Consider the following 22,556-nt stretch of genomic DNA (forward strand, 5'->3'; position numbering starts at 1 on the left):
ACTATAAGAATACGTTAACCTACTGGAACTTTTTACAACTAACTAACTACTATAGAGTTCCTATAGCAAAATTTTTTTCTCCGTGTATCTTACTGAGTAAAATTATATTTTGTTAAATCTCTCACACTTCTTAATATTGTTATCATTTTAATTGGATTTCACAAAAATTGTTAAGTACAATTTATAGTATTTTTTGTATGAACAGTTGTAATTATTGAAATTGTTAAACGTTGTAATTTGGCTTATGCCATAGCATATAATATAAATAAATAAATGAATAAATAATAATTGAATCTACATTGAGGTTCACTCAATGCCGAATCATCGAATTCTTAAAAATATTTTTTTTTTACTTTGCTGATTTTTTGACATGTTTTTGTATGTTTAAAAAGGAGCTTACTTGTGTTCTTCGAAAATTGAATGTCTGCAGTATTAACGGAATTTGAAATAGTTAAGCTATGTTCCTAATTTACTCAAAAGAACAATGTACAGTATAAACTTACTACTAAAAAAAGGCTATTCGGCAGCCAAAATGGAAGTAGATATCTGAAATAAAAAAAAAAATGAATTTCTTATAAAATAATATTATAGCCAATTATTCTAAAACAGCTGCAACAGTAAAACTGTTTCTTTAAACGAATTCTAAAATGAGTAATATTGAGGCTATTACTGTTTCTAAGCAGTGAAAATTGAAGCTTAATAAAAGAGCTTTGCGATGCAATTTACTGAATTTCAATATCTTGTCTAGTTCAGTAATTCTACCAAGTTGAAGTGGTAAAAACATCAATTTTTATGATTTTCAAAATTTCAAAATCCTGTCATTTCCAAACTACTTGCCCAATTAAGCTCATCTTCGAACTTAACCTTGGTCTTTATCGATAGACAAAGCATGTGGAGTTTGAGAAGAATTGGTTAGAAATCGTAAACGCTATCTTGCTGACGATATCTATATACGATATATCTTGATATCTATATACGATAAATACATACATATATAAACTTTTAAACGAACGATATTTTCTGACTCAGTTTGTCGAGCTATGTCAGAAACTGGCTAAATTTTTTAAAAGTTGCGCCATGAGGACGACTGCAATAGTTAGATTTTTATGAAATCTACTAAAAATATTAAAATAGGTCTAATTTGAATATTATAGATTAGATGTTATTTAAATAGTACACTGATAAAAAAATTGACTTAACTCAAGAGCCAAACTCTTGAACCACGAATTCCATTTTGAAGAAAATGATTTTCTTGAATCAAGAGAATAAATTCTTGACTCAAGAAAATTTTCTTAGACCAAGAATAATTTCTTAGCTCAAGAATTTATTCTCTTGACTCAAGAAAATTATTTTCTTCAAAATGGAATTCTTGGTTCAAAAGTTTGGCTCTTGAGTCAAGTCAATTTTTTTATCAGTGTACAGCATTGAGATAAAATGATCATCGAACTCCCAAAAATCAATTTGAACCATCATAAGGTACCCAAAAAGAGCAGTAGATTTACGTCAAGACAAGAAATTCAAGAAAATAAAAAAATGTTTTTCCGTAAAATTGAGAAAGTAACGTACTTATGTTTAGAAAATTTCGTTGATTTAGAATTGTTTATAGCATACGTTCATTAATTTGGTGAAATTCAAATATATGATTTAAATTTCATAGCAAAGACTTTTATTTTTTCAGTTTATTGAAACAATAAAAAATTTTAAATAAGGATATTTTTCTCATTTAGTTAATTCATTAACGACTTTTTTTTATATTCAGTTTACGGACAGAGCGACCGAGCGGACTAGATACGTATGGAGTGAGACAAGAGTTGAGTCGAGCTTTGGATCTTTGGGCGAGAAATTCGAAGCTTACATTTCATGAAGTAAACAGCGACCGTGCAGATATACTCGTTTATTTCCACCGGTATGTATTAGTGAATTTACTATTGATATTATATCTTCTTACTTTTATTTATACAACAATTTCAATTTTGTTATTGTTTGTATTTATTTATTTATGTAAGTCAATGTTTATTTTAATTATAACACCTAATCGACTTGTCTCCATTCGTGCTATTGAATTTCTAAAGTAAATAATTGATAAATAAAAGATAATGTTGTTTATAAGGATAGAAATCTTTAATCGATTAAGTGTTTGAAAAATACTATTGTATAATGTACCGGTATTATTCCGGTTATTTTGAATCAATATAATTCAATTGGCATTATTTTTTTTAGAGGATATCATGGTGATGGTCATCCTTTTGATGGACGTGGTCAAATATTAGCCCATGCATTTTTTCCGGGTCGTGACCGAGGCGGCGATGCGCATTTTGACGAAGAAGAAATGTGGCTACTGCACGATGATCAACACGAAGAAGGTAAATTTCATTTAAGCCAGTCAATAACTTAAATTAAATTAAATAACTTCTGGTCTTTAGATAACTTTATTAAACTATTGGTACTTATTCAAACTACTTGGTTTAGTGTTTATTTCATTGACATTGTATGTGATAATATTTCATCGTTTGAAAAGTAGAAAAGCTAAAATGGAAAAGGAATTCATATTGCACAGTAAAAATTTTTGCGTCATTGCGTCAATTAAAATTGTGTTAAAAAAAATTTTGCGTTAAATATTTAACACTTTTTCTTGTGTTGATTTGAGAATTAACACAATAAAATTTTGAATTCACACTTAAGTTTTAAAATTTTATTGTTTGCACTGAGAGAAAAAAATTTCTTTTGAAAAATGTGGGCATTTTTGTGACGAGAAATTAATTTTTTGGAAATTTTCAACAATTTTATTTCTTAGCTGAAGAAATCAATATTTTTCTCACAATAACTTCCTTGTTGAAGAAAAGTTTTCTAGATTTGGAAAAAAATTTTAGATAGACAACTTGTGAATTTTTATACAAAATTGTTTTTTCCCAAATCAAGAAAACTTTTTTTCAATAAGAAAGTTACTGTGAAAAAAATTTCAATTTTTTCAGCTCAGAAATAAAACTGTTCAAAATTTCGAAAAAATTAATTCCATGTCACAAAATTCTGATATTTTTCAAAAGAAATTTTTTCTCTAAGTGTGTCACATTGGACTTGGTTAGGCTAGATCATTGAACAATAGATTGAACTAACAAGTGTAATATAAACCGTCCTCATCATTAAATATATTTATATACAATCGCGTGCATTAAAAAAATGTAAAACTTTTTATTTTTAATATTTATTATAATATAATATATTATATTATAATATATTATATTATAATTAAAAAAATATATTATATTATAATATAATAATAATATTTATTAAAATTTATTTATTATTTATTTATTAAAATTTATTTATTTTATAGTTCCTGCAGGATTTAAAATTGGCGAAATTATTTTTTTTGTCATCTTGAAGCTTACTCCGCGTTATTCTTTGTAGGCTTTATTTCGTAAAATTAGTTCTTAATTGAACTCAAGATGCAAGAAAAAAAATTATGCCAATTATCAATCCTGTAGGAGCTATAGATTGAAAGCTAAAATTTTTTTGAATTTTCAACGCCCGCGCACCACCCTCTCGGTATGGAATTTGGTGAAATCTATTCTCAGTTAGGTTCAAGATGACAAAAGTAATAATTTCGCCAAATTTCAATCTGATAGAAGCAATAGAATTAAAGCTTTCATTTTTTTGGATTTTTAACGCCTCTGCACTACTCTCTGTGGATGGAATTTCGTAAAATCCATTCTGAGCTAGGTTTAAGATGACAAAAAGTAATAATTTCGCCAAATTTTAATTCTGTTGGAGCTGTAGATGAAAAGTTTAATTTTTAACGCCCGCAAGGTTTAAAAACGGCTAGTTTTAAGAATCGTGAGGTTTACAAACGGCTAATTTTATTAATTTCCAAGTTTAGAATCGGCTAAATTCACGTGGCGAGGTTTTTAATCGGCTAAATTTATTATTCTCCAATTTTTTAATTTCATTTTTTTAAATATTTCTTTTTTTCAACTGTTTACATTTTAATTTGCAATAATTTTAATAGTTCTTTGTTTTTAATTCGACTGTTAAAGCTAGCGATATTTTAATAATTCCAAGTTTTTAACTCGCTCATTTTACAAACGGCATTATTTAGGAATTTTCTTTTTTTTACATGGACGTTTTTTCTTTTGTCATATTTTATTATAGGCATAAATTATTTTTTAAATTATTTATATTTTTCTCATTTTAGTGATATCGTTTTTTACGTTTCGCTAAATTTACAGATTTCAAAGATTAAAGTTTAGAAACGGCCAAATTTAGAAGTGGCGAAAAAACTGTAAACATAGAAACCTACCCGAATTAATGCACGTGATTGTACTTACTAATAAGTTTCTGGCCCTGGAATTTAAATTCTTTAAAAACCATAACTTTCAAAATCATTATAGAGCATAGCATAGTAAGTAATCACGGTGATTTTCCAGATGCATGTAACTTCACCATTTTTCGGTCAGAAGAAGTCGATAAATTAACTTATTCAAGTTTTTTTTTTTTTTTATTTTGTTTTTCGTTGAGGTAGGTTTACCAATAACATTCGAAAGACTATAGAAAAGAAATTTGACAAATTACATTTTTCAATTTTAAAGTGAAAAAAAAAAATATATGCTTATCTCATTTTTCATTAAAGTTTTCGAGACATCAATTTATAAAACACTACATTATTTTTATTCTTAAAGCGCATAAAAAACTAAACAAACTATAGGAAAAATGTCATGATTGACTTAAAAATTATTTATGAATTTTTGAAAAATACGTCAATTTTGCCGTTTTTAATCGACGATTTAGACTTGAGGTTATTATTTTTCAATAAGCTAGAATTTTTTTCATGTAAAATAACGGTGGAACTGTAAATCTAAACAATTTTCTTAATTGTATAGAATAAATTAATATCCATAAAAAGAAAAATGCTAGAATTACACATGAAAAATGTAAACATATTATATAAAATAATGAACAGGTTAACTTCAATAAATTGAAATATTAATAAGGCTTAGCATTATATTGCTCATTATCAGTTTGTACATGTTAATAAAACGTTACGGTGTGACGTCTGCTAAAATTCAAAATTTTTTGTTTATTTTTAAATATATGTAACTTCTTATTTTTAGTATACAATTTGTCATACCCTTGAAGTCTGTAGAAGAGAAATCTGGCCTATCTTTCCCACAATTTGATGACAATCACACGAGTTACCCGGATCTCTTTGTATCTATCAGAATTTAACGACTTTGTTTTTCTAACTTTCAAATTTGTAATATGGTGAAGTCACCATCACGTTTTCCGCTTAAAGTCGTAAAAGTAAGACCTATAAGGCAATAGTTCAAACTACGCATAGGTTTATCCGGGTTTCGAAAAATCTAGAAACGCGATGATGCAAAATACCCTTGAGCTCTCCCTCAATTTTTGAATTAATTTTCCTATGAGTCCCATACAGACGCCGGTGTCGCTAACCATATATAAACTGCCCGAAAATCATTTTTCAATAGTTCGATTTCGACCAGGCTACCACTGGTTAGCTGCGCGTCGGTCGGCTCCGGGCATCAAATTCTTCGGAAGCACAAAGTACTCCGTGATACACGAGACAGTGCCTTGCTCGTGGTTAGGCTGCACTTAGTAGCACTAACGTGGTAGATTCATCGGCTATTCGATATATGCCATAATTATATTCCGTTTGTCTTTATTTTTATTATTTTCCGCCGTTGAGCGTCGATTGTTGATTATTCCGCCGTTGAGCGTTTATTTTTCCGCGAGAATCGCGAAGTATATTGTTTTCCGCCGAAGAGCGTCGAGTAGTGTTAGGTTTTTGCGCTTAAAGTCGCGAAGGTTAATTCATTATTTGAAATTATTCAATTTCTCCGTGATACACGAGATCCGGTAATTCGGTAGCGAAAATACCTGAGCGTCGATTGAGTGCTAAGTTTTCCGCGTAAAGTCGCGAACATTAAAATAATATCATTATTAGTAAATATTTAATTTCTCCGTGATACACGAGATACGGTATTTCGATAGTGAAACTACCCATAGAAGGTGAAAGGGCCCATTAAATTTGAGCCTCTCTACAGACTTCCAGGGTAAGCCCAAAACATTATCTACTTTTAAGACATTATTATTTTTCTAACATTTGTGTTCCTTTTTTATCTCTATCTTTATTAACCGTTTTATAAACCCAAATTTGTAACACGTTCACTTGTTTTTCTCAATAAATTTAAACAAATAAACAAGTCGATTCTTTCATTTTTACTTTTTTAAAATAAAATAAGATCTCCTTTACAAAATAAAGCAACAACTAAACAATAGAATAGGTTACTCGTGACCGAAGTTAGCAGGATCCATCATCCTTACTCTCTCTAAGTTAACACTTAGAGATAACGTTCGAGCTTGTGTACCGCTCCACACTCCAACGCAATTTTTAATTTAGCTCCCGAACGGACAAAGTGACAACGTTCGGATATTTGAGATTTCTATTTCATATTCCTTGCGCCCATCACTCACTCCGTTCGTGACAACGGCATGATATTTTAGCCGTTCGCTAATTTATTGTATGCCTCAAAGGTGTAAAATTATTAACAAAGCCAATTGATATTATATTCTCCTCACTCATTTTCTATTTCTTTTCTTCTCACGATTCTCGACTTTTTTGGACCCATGTGAGAATATTTTTAACTTCCCGCTAAGAAAATTAAAAATTTTCGAAAATTGGGAAGTTATTGTTTTTTACCCGTTTTTCGAAAATCGAGTTTTCATCAGATCTCGACGTTTTGAGGTCCTAGAAAGCTTCCCTGACTATTCCCGCGATGGTATCTGTATGTCTGTATATATATATATATATATATATATATATATATATATATATATATATATATATATATATATATATATATATATATATATATGCTATATATATACATGTATTATGTACAATCCTAATAAATATATGTACATCAAAAAAATAAACTTAAATCTACAGGGATTATGTTGTCATTAAAGAATACGAGGATTGCCCATTTTTTTTTCTCTGTGTATAAATATTCCATGATATAAAGTTCAAACAAAAGCTAATGGAGAAGACTCATTAATATAGTCTCTTTGTTAAACCTAACATGTTTTATGTCTCAGGAACAAGTTTATTTGCGGTAGCAGCGCATGAGTTTGGTCACTCGTTAGGTCTCGCTCATAGTTCAGTACGTGGTGCACTCATGTATCCTTGGTACCAAGGAATATCTCAAAACTACGAGTTACCCGAGGATGACAAAAACGGCATCCAGCAAATGTATGGTAAGTTAATCACAACAACTACTACTTCCATTATATAATTTCATAAAATATATATGTATATTCATTTAAATTTAATTAATTATACTTATGTACTATTAATCAATTAATATTATAAAATGTTTGCAAATCGAAAACCTTTTATCAGTTTAAAGTTAGGATTGTTCAATGTATTTTATAGAGTTATTAGAATCTAACAAATTTTTACCGTTTCAATAAATTATTACATGGATAATTTCATAGTTTATGACATAAAATTGTACTTAAATTGTTATGTCTGCAAAAAAAAATAGATTAAGTCGGTTTCGCTTTATATTTTTAACTTCCTGCTATGAAAATCGATAATTTAAAAAAAATCGGAGTTATTGGTTTCACCCCGGTTTTCAGTAATCGAGTTCTCATCAGATCTCCACGTTTTGAGGTCTTCGAAAGCTATTCTGACTATACCTACGAGGATGTCACTATGTACGTGTGTGTGCGTAAACTTCTTATAACTTTTGAACGGCTTGACCAATTAAAACGCGATTCACGGCATTCGATAGAGTTATTTTGCCATTAGATTTCATGTGAGTTTGAATCAATTCATTTGGTAGATTTTGAGAAATCTCCAAAATAAAGTTTTCAAAAAACGAAATTGAGGCGCGCAGTAGCCTATCAGATCCGGCCCTTGCTTACCAACGCATTGGACCGGGTTCAAGCCCGGCGTACAGTTGAAATTTTAGCTGAATTAATTTTTTTATGTCTCAAAACGATCCCCAAAGTCCCAATAGAAAAAACCGCGGGGGTAGATGTCCCATATACTATCTGATTAAAGCATACTTTTTTAGCATATTTAATTTTGTTAGAATTTTTATTTTTAATTATAAAAAATTAAAAGTCTAATATTTATCGAAAGTCAAAATTGATTACAAAAAAAGTTGATAAAAATAATAAAGTTATAGTTTTAGAAAACCTACCTGAATCTCTTATGATTATTTTATTAAATCTCTTAGGAATACTCTCTACATTCTTTTGATTTTTTATTACACTATTCTTCTACCTCTGAAACTAACGCTTATACTCAAGGGAATCCCATTATTCTTCGCGACCTGATTTTCTCTTACTTATTGCATCTCGTTTGTTATTTTTACTATATCTCTCTTATCTTAAATTTAAAAAATATAATCATAATAAGTGCACGTGTGTGAACGTCCTCTGCTGAAATCTTCAATTTTATACTGAATTTATTTGTTTGTGATTGTTTATTGTTGTTGGGTTTCTGTTATTACGCGAATCATCAATTATAATGAAGCTTTCAGATAGTTTTTGGTGAAGCTTAGATGATAGCAGGGTCTTATCATCTAAACATCTTTAATTTGAATTTGGAACTTTTCTTCCTTGTAATACCTAAATAAAATATCGACTGTAGGGTTTTTGCTGTCGGCAAAAGGTGAGGTAACTGGTGCTTCTTGTAAACATAAATTCCGTTCGACATAAGTGAAAATTAGATACTGCCTGCATTTTAAATTTAACGTGTCCTAATTCTCAGTAGATTTCATCTAAAATAAATTAAAATATTAGATCAGTTAACTTTTCAATAGAGATAATGTTAGCTATGTCTCAATTAATTAAAAAATAAGAAATTTCAAGTGACTATAGTTCAATTGAAAGTCATATCTTCCATCTTAGATCGAGGCGTTTGTCAGATTTGCAACTGTTTACTGCGATAGTGCTTCTGTTAAACAAATTTTAAGTCATTTAAATTATTTATCGAAAGTAAATGCTGACATGAATATTGAAATGGGCCACATCATGTTGGAATCTAAAATGTAATGTGATCAATTTGTTGCTTCTTGTATTGCTGAGTTTGATTCGGCTGATCTAATGTGAATTATTATTGTTAAAAAAAAATTTTTATGCAGGGCTATGATATCAATGTTTAAGTGAAATTTTATAATGTACACAGAAAAAAAAATATTGCTACTGGAGCCATCTACTAGAGAGCTACTCGTAGAGCGCTACGACAGCAAAACGTTTTCCTACAGTAGCAATACTGTATGGCTCTGGTAGGAATACTTTAGTTAGCTAGAATCGCTAACTATATTTTTCAACGGCGCCGTCTAACATAACCACATACACACGTACCAATATCTATTAACTGAATAACAATATTTATAAATAATGATTTCAATTCATAATAATATTTATAAATAATAATTTCAAGAATTATATTTATTAATTGATGAATGTGAAATTATTTATTTAATTTTGATTGAATAAAAAAATTAAATTAAATGACATAAAAAAGGTAAATGAAAAATTTTGATAATTATCATAATAAATTATAATTTAAACAAAAATATGGTTCCATATTATTTATCACTAATAAATATAATTGAAAATTAATTTAGCAGATATTTAATAATTTTTAGAATTTTTTAAAAAATAAATTATGGTAAAAAAAAATGAAAAAAAAATTTGACATGTAGAAATTTTAAAAAATCATAAATCCAATTTTTTAAAAATAATTTTTCAGAAAAAATTTATTTGTTAAATAAAATTAAAAAATTATCAAGTGACTGTTAACTTTAACCTCATTAAATAGAATTATAATCAGAAGTTTGACAATTTAAAAAAAATAAATAAATATACGAAAATAACAATTAAAAAAAAAAATGTCTAAAAATTAGAAAAAAAACTTTCAGTATAATTTTTTTATTTTAACTAAGTTTAAATTTGTTTAAAAATAGAAAAAATATAAGCTATGCACTAATTTATTAGTTGTCCATTACTATAAAATTAATTTATTACTCGATATAATAAATAAATTTGCATCAATCCATAAATAATATTTTATTTGGTAGTCATCAGTGAATAGGCCTTTTAAGAGCATGCTCAGCGCAAGCGTGTCCGCCATGTTAAAAACGCGGCAATATGAAAGTTTCGGGCACTTTTTATAAAAATGGCTTGGCAACAAGCATTATCACCTTTAATATCAGTGCAATTAAATGAAAAATTAATTGACGGAGCTTCATTAGTGCATCCTACCGTAGAAGCCCACAACTGTGTTCAGTTACGACGATGGTTGAAGTGCCATGGTCGTCCTCAAGGAGGAAATAAAACCGAACTAGTTGAGAGGTTAGGATAGTAATAATTAAAAAATAATGAGTAAAAGTAATTACAGAAAAAAAAAAAATTCTTATTTCTATTTCTTTTAGGGTCAAAAACGCTCTGCGTAATTGTGTGCCAGTAGATCCAGGTCTTGATAAAGGAAAATGGTTGAAGCAGGAAGTTAAAAAAAAACAAAATCTTCAAGCAGCTAGCACCAATTTGATTTTTCCAGATGTGTGGCAAAAATTTCCATCAAATGATTTACCAAAATCATTTAATGAAGCCTCTATTTATGATGATTTAATTTCATCTTGTATTGTAGAAAAAGAAAATTATAATTCTAGTGATGAGGAAAATGAGTCAAATATATTAGATTATAGTACAGCTAAACCTTTGAAAAGAGGGAAGCTATATGTTGACAGTAACCATGTTACAGATATTTTGGATTCGAAAACACCACAAAATATTTATTGTCTGAAAAGTAAAATCAAAGCTTCCTATAAAGTGAAAACAAGCTATGCTGTTCGTGCAATGATAAATGCCGAAAGTGGAAAAATTTTGCGAGGGACCTGTGAATGTAAAGCATCGAGTTTAGGACGTTGTGCACACGTCGCTGCTCTCCTGCATGTTTTGTTGATGCAATGTAAAGAAGCTGCCAAAGAAAACGTTGCTTGTACTAGTCAGCTTTGTATTTGGAATCAAGGGTCTAAAAAGAAAGAAGCTCATAAAGCTGATTATCAGTATAACATCGACAAAGTTGATAATAATGATAAAAAAAATAATAAGCAATCAAAGAATCATCAAATGAATAACATCAAATGTGTACAACCGGATGTTCAGAAAACAATAAATTTCGCACGTGACTTACAAATTTTACACGCGTACAAAAAACGCCCAAGTATTTGGGAACTTGTGATTACTCCAAATTATAATGATTACGGGCTAAGCTTGCCTAGAAAAGGTATTTTGCGTAGTCTGGTGTATCAATTAACTGCTTCCCTGCACAAAGATCAAAAAGTACCAACAGATATAACTGCTGGAATTCAATCAGATTGTGATAATTGGTGGAAGTATAGAAAAATATTAATTACAGCTTCTAAAATAAAATATCTGAGCTCGGAAAAAAGCAATGAGCAAATTTTTAATTGGATTAAATACCACCTGTGGATTGATAAAAATTTTGACAATTTAGCTTTAAAATATGGTCGTGATAATGAAGAAGTTGCAAGAAGAAAATATATAGATTTTACATCTCGGAAGTTTGGATTTAAAATTTTTGATTGTGGATTGTGGATTAATCCAAAATTTCCTGGGATAGGAGCTTCTCCTGATGGGCTTGTTGAAGATGTACGAAATAAAACATTTGGATTGCTTGAAATCAAATGTCCAAAAATTTTAGAACACGTTGGGCCAACTGATTTACATGTATTAACACCTCAGCAAAGAAATTCATTTTGTTGTATCTTGCTTAAACCTAGATGTATAATATTGAAGCGTAATCATCAATATTACTATCAAATTCAGACGCAGATGGCAATTACTGGAAGACAGTGGTGTGACTTTGTTGTGTGGACAGCGAAAGGTTATCACATCGAAAGAATTAAATACGATGCGAATTTCATTGAACCAATATTAAATCGTATAAGTATTTTTCATCAAAACATTTTGGCGCCTGAGTATTTTGAAATGCGTATTCCTCGTGATTTAGCGCCATTTGATCTATCTAAAAATTGAAACCAAAGAAATAAGAAATTAATATATATATGTTACAATTTAGTCTATGTTACAATTGTACTTCCTCGTTTATTGTTGTTTTAATTATTTAAATTAATTTATAAAATTAATTTATTAAAATTATTTCGTGCTTAAAATTTTATGCAATATTACATAGAATAATATAACGGTTGAAAAAAAATGTAAATTTTATCATATAAAAGTATATGTTTTATAATTATAACTATTGAGTGTATATTATTTACAATTTCAATTGGTATAAGAGTTACAGTTTTAATTTTATAGTAAATTACAATTCAAAAACTATTTTCGCGACTTGCCGGGCAACAATTTTTAATAAACCAAACTTATTTATTATAAAAAATATCTTTTTTGACGTAAACTGCAATTTTCCAGGCCGGTTATTTAATCTATAATAATCGGTGGCTGGAAATTTACTAAGCATGCACACACGAAAAGAATTTGGGACATGGATGAACGTAAACTTAAAGGTAGAACTTTCTGTAGTCGAAATTGTTTAATTCTTCCAATAACATGTTCTATGTATATACGTTGTTTGGCAATCCGCTTTGTTTCCATTTCCTCTTGAGGTGATAAACATTTTCTTCCATTTAAAAATGGTGGTATATTTAAATGCGCTCGCTTCGATTCAACAATGTCATGAACGGTAAATCCTCTATCAGCCAACACTAAATCATCAGGCTCTAAAAAGTCTGAAATATTTGATTTGATAAAAATTTCACGGTCTGAAATACTACCTTCGTATACATCGGATACAAAACATACACCTCCATTTGGAGTACATCCAATTAGTGCTTTATAAGTTGTTCGAGCTTTATAAGAAGAGTATAGATTTCCTTGATGTTCGAAGTTTGACGGCGACTGACATTGGAATTCTGTACAATCAACAATAACTCGTATATTTTTCAAGGATTTAAAAGTTTTTGGTAAAGTTTCTGCAAGCTTTTTCTTTGAAGGGAACATGAATGGCTTCAAATTGTATGTAAATTCATCATATAAATGTTGTATCCAAGATTTTATGGTTTTAGAAACTAAAGTGGTTGAAATATCAAATCTGAAAGCTAAGTCTTCAACTAGTGTGCCCACACGTAATCGGATAAGCACTAAAATTAATTCCTGTATTGATGTTAATTTTTTAATACAATTATTGCTCTTCTTTTCTTGACCTATTTTATCTGTTACACTTTTACAATCCGGATTTACAAAATTATGTAAAATAACTATTTCATCATACTCCAAGCTCGTGTAAAATTTACATTTTTTACTGTTGTTTTTTAAAGATTCTTCGAAATTATCCATCACTGAAACTTGACGTAAAGTAACTTGAGTCCTTTTACTAGTGAACTTTTTAATATCAGTTTGAACACCTTGACTGCATGTAGCGGATGGAGTAATTTCATCTTGTAGATAAGTCTCTGCAGTTGAAATCTCAACAATTTGGCTGGTAACACTTGATCTGAGTATATCATTGTTTCCATTATCTGAGTTTGGATCCAATATTGAAGTTATACTTGGACTTGAAACTGTTGTTGTTTCATCGTTTTTTCCTTCATCAATACCCATATTACAGATATCTCCATCTTCATATTCCATTTTTTCTGCAGATTGGTTTGAAACGTCTATAACTTTATTCATACTCTATAAAAATTCAATTTTTAAATTAAATTTGGAACATCCGAAAAATTTTTTCTAAACACTACAATATTCTATCATGAAAGTTAAAAATTTTTTTTTATATGAACTTACGTCTTTTGATTCCTTATATTTTTCAGCCAGCGAGGTTCTTGTGACTTTTACCTAGGACAAATTTTATTATTTGAGGTTATGGTGCGAGATATTTTATTTATAAATAATTGAATGTACATATTACCTTATCACTATTTTTTTTTTTTACACAACTGACGGGGTCTGGATATTCGGTTGTTGGACCAGATTCTCCTTCAAAATGAAGTGAACAAATATATGTGTCTTTATTTACATTGTCAATTTCTTGAAATCGACCATCACCTCGTCCACACCGCTTTACCCACAAATCACATTTAGCACATTTGTGACAAATTTTTAAGTGCTTTTGCTTACTTATTTTAATGAGTTTCCGTCGATATTCTAAACAAGGTTTTGGAAAACTAATGAAATAATATAAATTCTCCTGAAAGGATTTACTACGCGTATCACTGCGGCATACTCCATAACAACAACGTTTTTTTGCCCCTTTTCTTATAGGTAACATTATATATTTTAATTAAAATACTTGTAATATAATTTTATCACGTATGCACAATAATTTGAATTGAACTGTTTATAAAAAATTGTTTATTATTACTTGTTTTATTGCTAATTTTTTTATAAACATATGCTCTACTCATACATTTGTAAATAAAGTGCCCGAAAAACATGGCGGAAGTTGGGGCATGCGCACAAAAAATTTTCAACTATTACAAGGGCTATTCACGATTAACAAAACAAATATTTTTGAGGTTATGAAATATGTCAACACACAAGACTGCGCGCGAAATCTGAGACTACAACGAGGCGTTTACTGCTCTCAGCAATCCCGTTTGGCTCTCCCAGCAATACGGTTTAGCTATTTTAGCTAACTAATGTATTCCTGTCAGAGCGATCTACTAGATGACTCTAGTAAGAACCTAACAGTTAGTCAAGTGGGGATAGCTACAGTAGCATTACAGTATGGCTCTGAGAGCGATATTTTTTTTCCGTTTATGTTCTTCTTTGGATAAGCTGAGCTTAACTTAAATCGAAAAATATTCTACTGTCAACAAAAAAAATATTTGGATTATTAACTTGCATATTTTTCTACAGTAGAAAAATGGTTTTGAATCAATTTCTATCAGTCTAAAAATATTACACTTAACCACTAATTTTGATAAAATTCTAGTGCCATATTTGTGTAAATTTATGTAATAGACGAGATTTGTTACTTAATTGTTCAATATTTTGTGCCACACATCGATTTGGTGTTATTTTTAAAGATAATACACTAGATGGCTCTAGTAAGAATTTAGATGTAGTTGTTAAAGGATACTCGATATATATTAATAATAATGATAATATTTGCAAGATTAATCCGTATTTAATAATATTTATTCACTTATTTATTACATAAATTAGTTAGCGTCTCATTTATAATTAGTCAGGTCACAATCGATAATATAATAATAAACTAGATAATAATAATAATAATGCACAATCACGCCACAGCTATGGCGTGCAAAAAGGCGAGATTATTTGAGTTTGTGCGGGATTGTTTATTGGAAAGAGTGAGAGGGTTTCCCGCTCCGATGACTGGCGCTTTGGTAGGTTTAATTTGACTTCTGGCCGCTGGAGGCGCGACCGAGGCGGCAGGACCACCACGTAGAGAGAACTTACCGAATAAGAAGTAATCCAAGAAATACTGATTTAAAGAATTACTATTGCGAAAAGAAATTTCTCCAATTTAGAATTGTCACTACTCTTTGCCCAAAAAGCGTCTACATGTCCACCAAATTTTAATGAATAGACAAAATAGTTTTTTTCGTGATAGCTAGTGGTATCAATGACTATTTGCAGCAGCGAACAGCTTATGTGAGTGCTGTGAATATGGGTCAATTTTATTACGTTGAAGTCTCTTTTGAAAATATTAAGCACAACTTGAGTTTAATAAATATAAGTGCAGTAGATCTATATGACCTTTAAATTATATACTATAAACAATTGCTGCCTTTTCACTTAAAGCCAATTGTGGACTTATTCAATACTTCTTCAGTATCTTTTTGATTTTCTCAACAATGCAAAGATGCATTTATTTTACCAATACGAAAGGTTGAGTCATCTTAAGATATCAAAAGTTTTGGATTGTTGTTTGTATATCATAAATTAGTTCTCTCTAAATTTCGGTTAATAGCTTATTAAATTTGTTTCTAACTGATTTTTAAAAAAATATAGTCCTTCAACTAATCTCGAATTAATCTCTTCATATTTAACATACAGACGTTAGAAAGAAAAAACATGTAAATTTGCTGTCTTCGGGGCAGAATATAAATATTTAAGAATTTTTTTACTTACCCTTATTCATACATATTTCTCTCTCATACAAACTCTCGTTTTTTTTTCCATTTTTAGGCAGATTTCTTTAAAAACCTATATGTTGTAGCCAGTCCCATGTCGTAATTTTAAGAAAATTTTGTCATAATACGTTTCATTTCATCGAGTAATGTCGAAAAATAGCATTGGCTCAAAAGTTTATAAACATATATATATAAATATATATATGTATTTATGTATATAATTATAACATGTCAGCAGGATTGCGCCCACAGTTCTCAACCGATCATCATGAAATTTTGTGGGCTCATTTTGTGGATCAATACCAAGATCAAGTTCGCAGATAAGCAAAATCGGTCGGTTAGTTTACGAGTTGTAGGTGTTTGAAAATTCTTTTGATATTCAAAAAAATTAAAAATCTGTCAACTTTATGGAAATAATTTTCAAACCGTTGAAGATAACTCAAATCTATCAAATTTATCTTGAATTTCACGTAGTTATCTTTAATTTATGCTATTATTCGTCTAATTTTGATTATTTTTCGAATTTATTCTGCTACTTTAAAAATTTTCCAATACATGTATTTCGAGCCTCCCATGTAGGAACTGCCAGAGTTGAATGACAGGGCCTTGCTTGGCCCAGTACTGGGCAACCAAGCTTGGCGCACCGACATTGGCCCATGCTTGGGCCAAGACTGGGTAATTAGCCTTGGTCAACCCAATGATTACCCGAGGCTGGGCCAACACTGGGCAACCAAGCCTCGGCCGGCCCAATGATTATAATCATTCTAATCATTATAATCATCATGATGATTATAATGACTCTACAAAAAAATTTTCGTTCTTTGTCCTAAAGTTTATACTATTATTTTCCAGTTAGTTATGCACAAAAACGAAAAGAAAATACCTTTTTTCGGTATAAAGTTTGCTTTTGTGATAGTTATAATAATAATACTCATTTTTCAATTTTTTCATAAATTTTAATTGATTTTAATATTTTTAAAAAGACCGCGCGGTGAGAGTGGGGTATTAACGTTTACACTGTGCCGCTAGATGGCACCCGAGTGATAAACAACCATCAGGTGTTATTTACAAGCCCAGAATAACTTAAAATGTCGTCACGAAAGTGCAAATACGATGCTGATGCATTTTGTTTTATATGTGGTCAATTTATTAAAGTTCGAGACGTGAAATATGAACTAAAGACATCTCACGTTCTCTGTGAAGCCTATGAAGCATATTTTGACTGTCCTGTACGGAATCAAGATAAGCCATGGGCTCCACATGTTGCTTGTAGTTATTGTAAAAGGTGTTTGGAAGGTAAGCAATTTTTATTTAATTAAGCGATGAATCCAAAATAATAGACATATTAATTTTTATTTTTATATTTTTAGGTTGGTATCGAGGTGAGAAAAGGTCTATGAAATTTGCAATACCAAGGATTTGGCGAGAACCAAAAGATCATATTACTGACTGCTACTTTTGTATGGTGAATCCGAGTAAAAGACGTAGAGGTAAAAATGCAAAACCTATTGAATATCCTGACCTCGAATCTTCTTCTGCTCCAATTGCTCACGACCTGACACGACCAGTACCTGAGCCACCAAAAAAATTATCGCAGAAAAGTAGCTCATCTTTTAGTTCTTATAAAAGTAATTCCGATAAGGAGTTTTTGCCTACACCTGAACAACCAAAACACTATCTTATTACTTCAGAAGATTTTAACGATCTAATTAGAGATTTAAATTTGCCAAAAAATAAAGCAGAGCTTCTAGGCTCTCGGTTAAAACAGTGGAATTTGCTTGATGATGTTAAGATCACGGATCAGCGGACTAGGCATGAAATGTTTGCAACGTTTTTCACGAAGGAAGATGGACTTTGTTTTTGTAATGACATTAAAGGTATGTTTGAAGCAATTGGCATACCCTGTGTCCCTAGCGAATGGCGTTTATTCATTGACAGCTCTACAAAAAGTTTAAAAGCAGTTCTATTGCACAACGGAAATAAATTTCCGTCTCTTCCAATTGCTCACTCAGTACATCTTAAAGAAAATTATGAAAGTGTCAAAATTTTGCTTGAATCTGTAAAGTATCGTGAGTATAACTGGGAGCTGATTGGAGATTTTAAAATGGTGGGATTTTTAATGGGGCTACAGGGTGGATATACAAAGTATCCGTGTTATTTGTGCTTGTGGGATAGCAGAGCGGATTCTAAACACTATATTCAACGGTCATGGCCTGTAAAAACAGAATTGTGTGTCGGAAAACAGAACCTCAAATTTGAGCCGATTGTTGAAGCGGAAAAAGTGTTAATGCCGCCTTTGCACATTAAGTTAGGGTTGATGAAACAATTTGTTAAAAAACTGGATGAAACTTCAGAAGCTTTTGGATACTTAAAAAAATTTTTTCCGAAGTTATCGGAAGCAAAGGTTAAAGCTGGGGTTTTTGTTGGTCCGCAAATAAGACAGATTTTCGCCGATGAAAAATTTCCAACGTTGCTGAATCGTACTCAAAAAGCAAGTTGGAACAGTTTTAAAGCAGTAGTTTCTGGATTTTTAGGAAATAATAAAGCTGAAAACTACGAAAAGTTGGTTGAGGATATGCTTACAAATTTTAAGGCCATGGGCTGCAGGATGTCATTAAAAGTACATATGCTGCATGCTCATTTGGATAAATTTAAAAACAATATGGGAGCCTATTCCGAAGAGCAAGGAGAACGTTTCCATCAGGACATCATGAATTTTGAACAACGCTATCAAGGCCAATACAATGAAAACATGATGGGCGACTATATTTGGGGTTTATTGAGAGAAAGTAGCTATGAACATAAAAGAAAAAGTAAAAGTGTGCACTTTTAAGTTATTTTCCACTTTTCTGTAAGCTAATTTGATAGTAAAACTTAATAAAAATAATAAACATTTTTATTTCAATAGTTTTATTTTCAATCAAAAATTAAAATCTGAGATTTTTAAAAATTTCGTTCAATCAGTCTTCTAAGCACAAAAGCAAAGTTTTTCATGCCATATATTTTTTTTCCGTCTTATTACGACCTAAACTACCGAAATTTAATGCTTTGCAATCAAAGTCAAATTTCATGTTAACCCGATAATTATCCGAGCCTGGGCCAACACTGGTTTGCCATAGAATGGCCAAGGCAAGAAAACCCAGCGTTGGTCCAAGACTGGTTCGCCATAGAATGGCCGAGGCAAGAGAACCCAGCGTTGGGCCAAGACTGGTTCGCCATAGAATGGCCGAGGTAAAAGAACCCAGCCTTGGGCTAAGACGGGTCCGCTATAGAATGGCCGAGGCAAAAGAACCCAGCCTTGGGCCAAGACTGCGTAACCTAGCCTTGGCTATTCAATGGAAAATCCAAAGTTAATTAATTATTAAGTAATAGAATTTTAAACAATAAATATTTATTCATTTAACCAAAACAATTGCATATCGTCAAAATTGATATGGTTTTAAAAAAATTAAAATATAATAATTTACAGTTGAATTTTTAACATTGATAATTTTAAACAGTAAAATTTATAATAAGATATTAAAAATATACAGAACAATGTATAAAATCTAAAGTAATATAAGAACTTAACTCTTGCATTTTTTTAACTAATGAACATTTGTAAAAAATAGTTCATTTTCATCAAAACACAATATTATACACAATATCGTGTAATTTGTCGTGGAATCTTCATATATCCAAGAGTATTAGTAAAATAAATTCATCATTGTATAGTTTAAAATTACGTAAGAATATTTATACTTCTAATATTAAAAAACTTTTAGTCTCAGCAACTATACTACCTCTAATTGATTATTGTTCCATAGTCTTAATGAATTCTACATTTGATAATGATCGCAAACTTCAACGCTCTCTAAACTCAGCAATACGCTTTATCATCAACTTGAAACGTGATGAGCATGTCACTCCTTACAGGCGTGAACTTGGTTGGCTGTCTATTAAGAGTCGTCGTTTATACTTTACTGCATGTTATTTTTTAAAATTGTTAGACATTGGAAAACCGAAATATCTGCGAGATTTATTTATCGAAGATATTACTGTAAGACGCTCAGAGAGATTAGCAGCTAAGAAAAATAACATAAATTTCAAATTACCTAATTTTATAACGACACATTACGAATGTTCATTTGTCGTTACAGTTATTCGTCTGTGGGAGGAATTACCGGCAGATATCATTGACTCTGCGAGTTGAGAGAGTTTTAAAAATAAAATGTACGACTATCTGTTTAATTTGGATGGTTAGTAGTATTCGATCTTGATAAATCGAGATAAGAATATGGTTAAATCGAATGATGTATTAGATCTCTTAAATTTAATTAATTTTTAGTGTTTATTCTTGTCACTTAGATAGATTTTAAGTTATCAGTTACTATAGCATTAGTGGTGGTGTTAATAACTATGATAGCTCTCAGCGATAGTTTTATAGTTTATAGTCATTGTTTATAATGTATTATTATATTATAAATTATATTATATTAAGATTATATTAAATTATATTATATTATATTATAAAAATATCTTTATAATGTATTATTAAATTTTGTACTTTTGTAAAACTTGCCATTTGACCAGCAGGCTTTGGCATAAATAAAGTGAATCTGAATCTGAATCTGAATATTAAATAACATAAATTATATAAATAATAAACTGTCACACTTCGTCGTACATGGACTTTATCTTCGAATAATTTCTTAGCCGTAAAAGATAGCTTAAATCCGTAAAACGAATGTTAATGTTCACATAATTATCTTCAGGTTAAGCTTTTACTTGCCTATTTTTGATAATTTTTTTGAATTTCTTTGGTAGTTCGAAAAATTAAGAAAAAAATATTTAAAAAAAAAATTATTTTAGTATTTTGTCTTTAAATTACATATTTTTTTCAATATTCATCCAAGAAATCTACCTATCCATATCGGGTGTGGCCGAATGGCGTTTTTTCGAATCTCACCAAGTTTAATTATATATTGAAAATATTATATTGACCCTTCTCTTAAATACACTCATCCACGCTAATCAACCATTACGATGATTAAAAATATTAAATATCTTTTGAGCTAAAGAGCTTCTTTATATGCAAGTCAGGTACATGCTTTTAGATATAATTCTAATGGAAATAAATTTTTCAGGTTCACAAGAGGAAAAACTTTGGGGAAATTTACCGGACGCTCCATCTTATCCATGGCCTGGTACAACAACTACAACTACAACTACGACTCAAAGGCCACAAACAACCCAAAAGTACTGGAGAACCCGGCCAACTAGACCAAACAATTATCCTGATGAAAAAGAAAGAGAACGAGAGAGGGAAAGGGAGAAACCAGATTACAAGCCTCAAGGTCGTTATCCTTACAAGCCAGATTACCGAACTGACTTACCAGAAAAGCCCAATTGGCCTGAAAAACCAGCATGGCCTAAACGTCCTATATGGTCGGAGAAGCCATATAAACCTCATCGGCATTATACGTCAACTAGCTCTACAACAGTTGTGCCACCGCCATTTCGACCAAAACATCGTCCAACACCAAAACCAAGAAATGATATTCCCGATAAATGTGATACTAGCTATGATGCTATTAGTATCATTCGCAGAGAAGTCTTTATTTTCAAAGGAAAAGTAAGTAATTACTCGCCTCTAACATGAGCGCATAGGAATGCTTAAGGTAGTTGTTGTGGTACAATATTGTCAAAAAATTAGAGATTATACGCGCCGCAAAAGTATATGAACTTGTAAGCTAAGTAATCCATAATTCTTACGCAAGACTGTACCCGTAGAGACGTAAACTATATAGTATTCATATATACAGGGTGATCCAAAATTACTTTTACAGCGAAGATATTCGAATAGAGAAAACGATTCTGAGCAGAAAACTTCTTAGTCGTTACTGAAAATTTTGAGTAGTTTTTGAGTTATTCAAAATTTTCGTTGACCAATCAGATGTGAGATTTAACATTAAAAAAAAAATAATAAATAATAAATTTGGCTGCGTTGCGATTTCCAACTTCACGTTTTACTTTTGTTTGTTTACTTTTTTTAAATAATTCTAATTTTTAAGAGTTTAAACAAATGTAACCTTTAAAATAAATTTTTTTTTCTTAATTTTGTTTAAAGTCGCATAAACTACTAAGGTCGTGAGCGACTACGTTAGGGGGTAAACTTTTGAGATTGGAACTCGTTTTATTTCTTGGGCTGAGCAGTATAATACACTTAAATATTGAAAATATTCATTGGTGTACGCCGGACTCGAACCCGATCCAATGCTTTGGTAAGCAAGGGCCGGATCCGATAGGCTACTGCGCGCCTAAAAATAAAATAAAATAAAATACTCAATTTTAAAATTTAAAGAAGCTATTGAATTAATGAATGGATAGGTAATC

The 22,556-nt window shown here is 30.4% G+C and overlaps 2 protein-coding genes across 4 annotated transcripts in view; both read left to right on the forward strand.

Annotated features, from left to right (window-relative positions):
* Positions 1-22,556, forward strand: part of LOC123264625 (matrix metalloproteinase-17-like) — a 281,705-nt gene that overhangs the window by 252,067 nt on the left and 7,082 nt on the right. For both annotated transcript variants that reach the window (XM_044728017.1, XM_044728018.1), the window contains exons 6-9: positions 1,760-1,906; positions 2,221-2,363; positions 7,117-7,275; positions 21,308-21,795. In XM_044728017.1, coding sequence (XP_044583952.1) covers positions 1,760-1,906; positions 2,221-2,363; positions 7,117-7,275; positions 21,308-21,795 — 937 coding nt within the window. The remainder of the gene's footprint in view (positions 1-1,759; positions 1,907-2,220; positions 2,364-7,116; positions 7,276-21,307; positions 21,796-22,556) is intronic.
* On the forward strand, positions 17,223-19,080 carry LOC123264645. 2 transcript variants are annotated; one of them, XM_044728049.1, is made up of 5 exons: positions 17,223-17,367; positions 17,407-17,477; positions 17,552-17,671; positions 17,729-18,058; positions 18,716-19,080. In XM_044728049.1, exons 1-5 carry the CDS (start codon positions 17,270-17,272, stop codon positions 19,012-19,014), a joined length of 918 nt encoding a protein of 305 aa, XP_044583984.1. In that variant the 5' UTR covers positions 17,223-17,269; the 3' UTR covers positions 19,015-19,080. The 2 variants fall into 2 exon arrangements, with proteins under 2 accessions (XP_044583984.1, XP_044583982.1); XM_044728047.1 differs by having other exon boundaries at positions 17,224-17,367; positions 17,552-18,058.

The sequence above is a fragment of the Cotesia glomerata genome, linkage group LG5 (assembly GCF_020080835.1).
Source record: "Cotesia glomerata isolate CgM1 linkage group LG5, MPM_Cglom_v2.3, whole genome shotgun sequence".
Taxonomy (NCBI): domain Eukaryota; kingdom Metazoa; phylum Arthropoda; class Insecta; order Hymenoptera; family Braconidae; genus Cotesia; species Cotesia glomerata.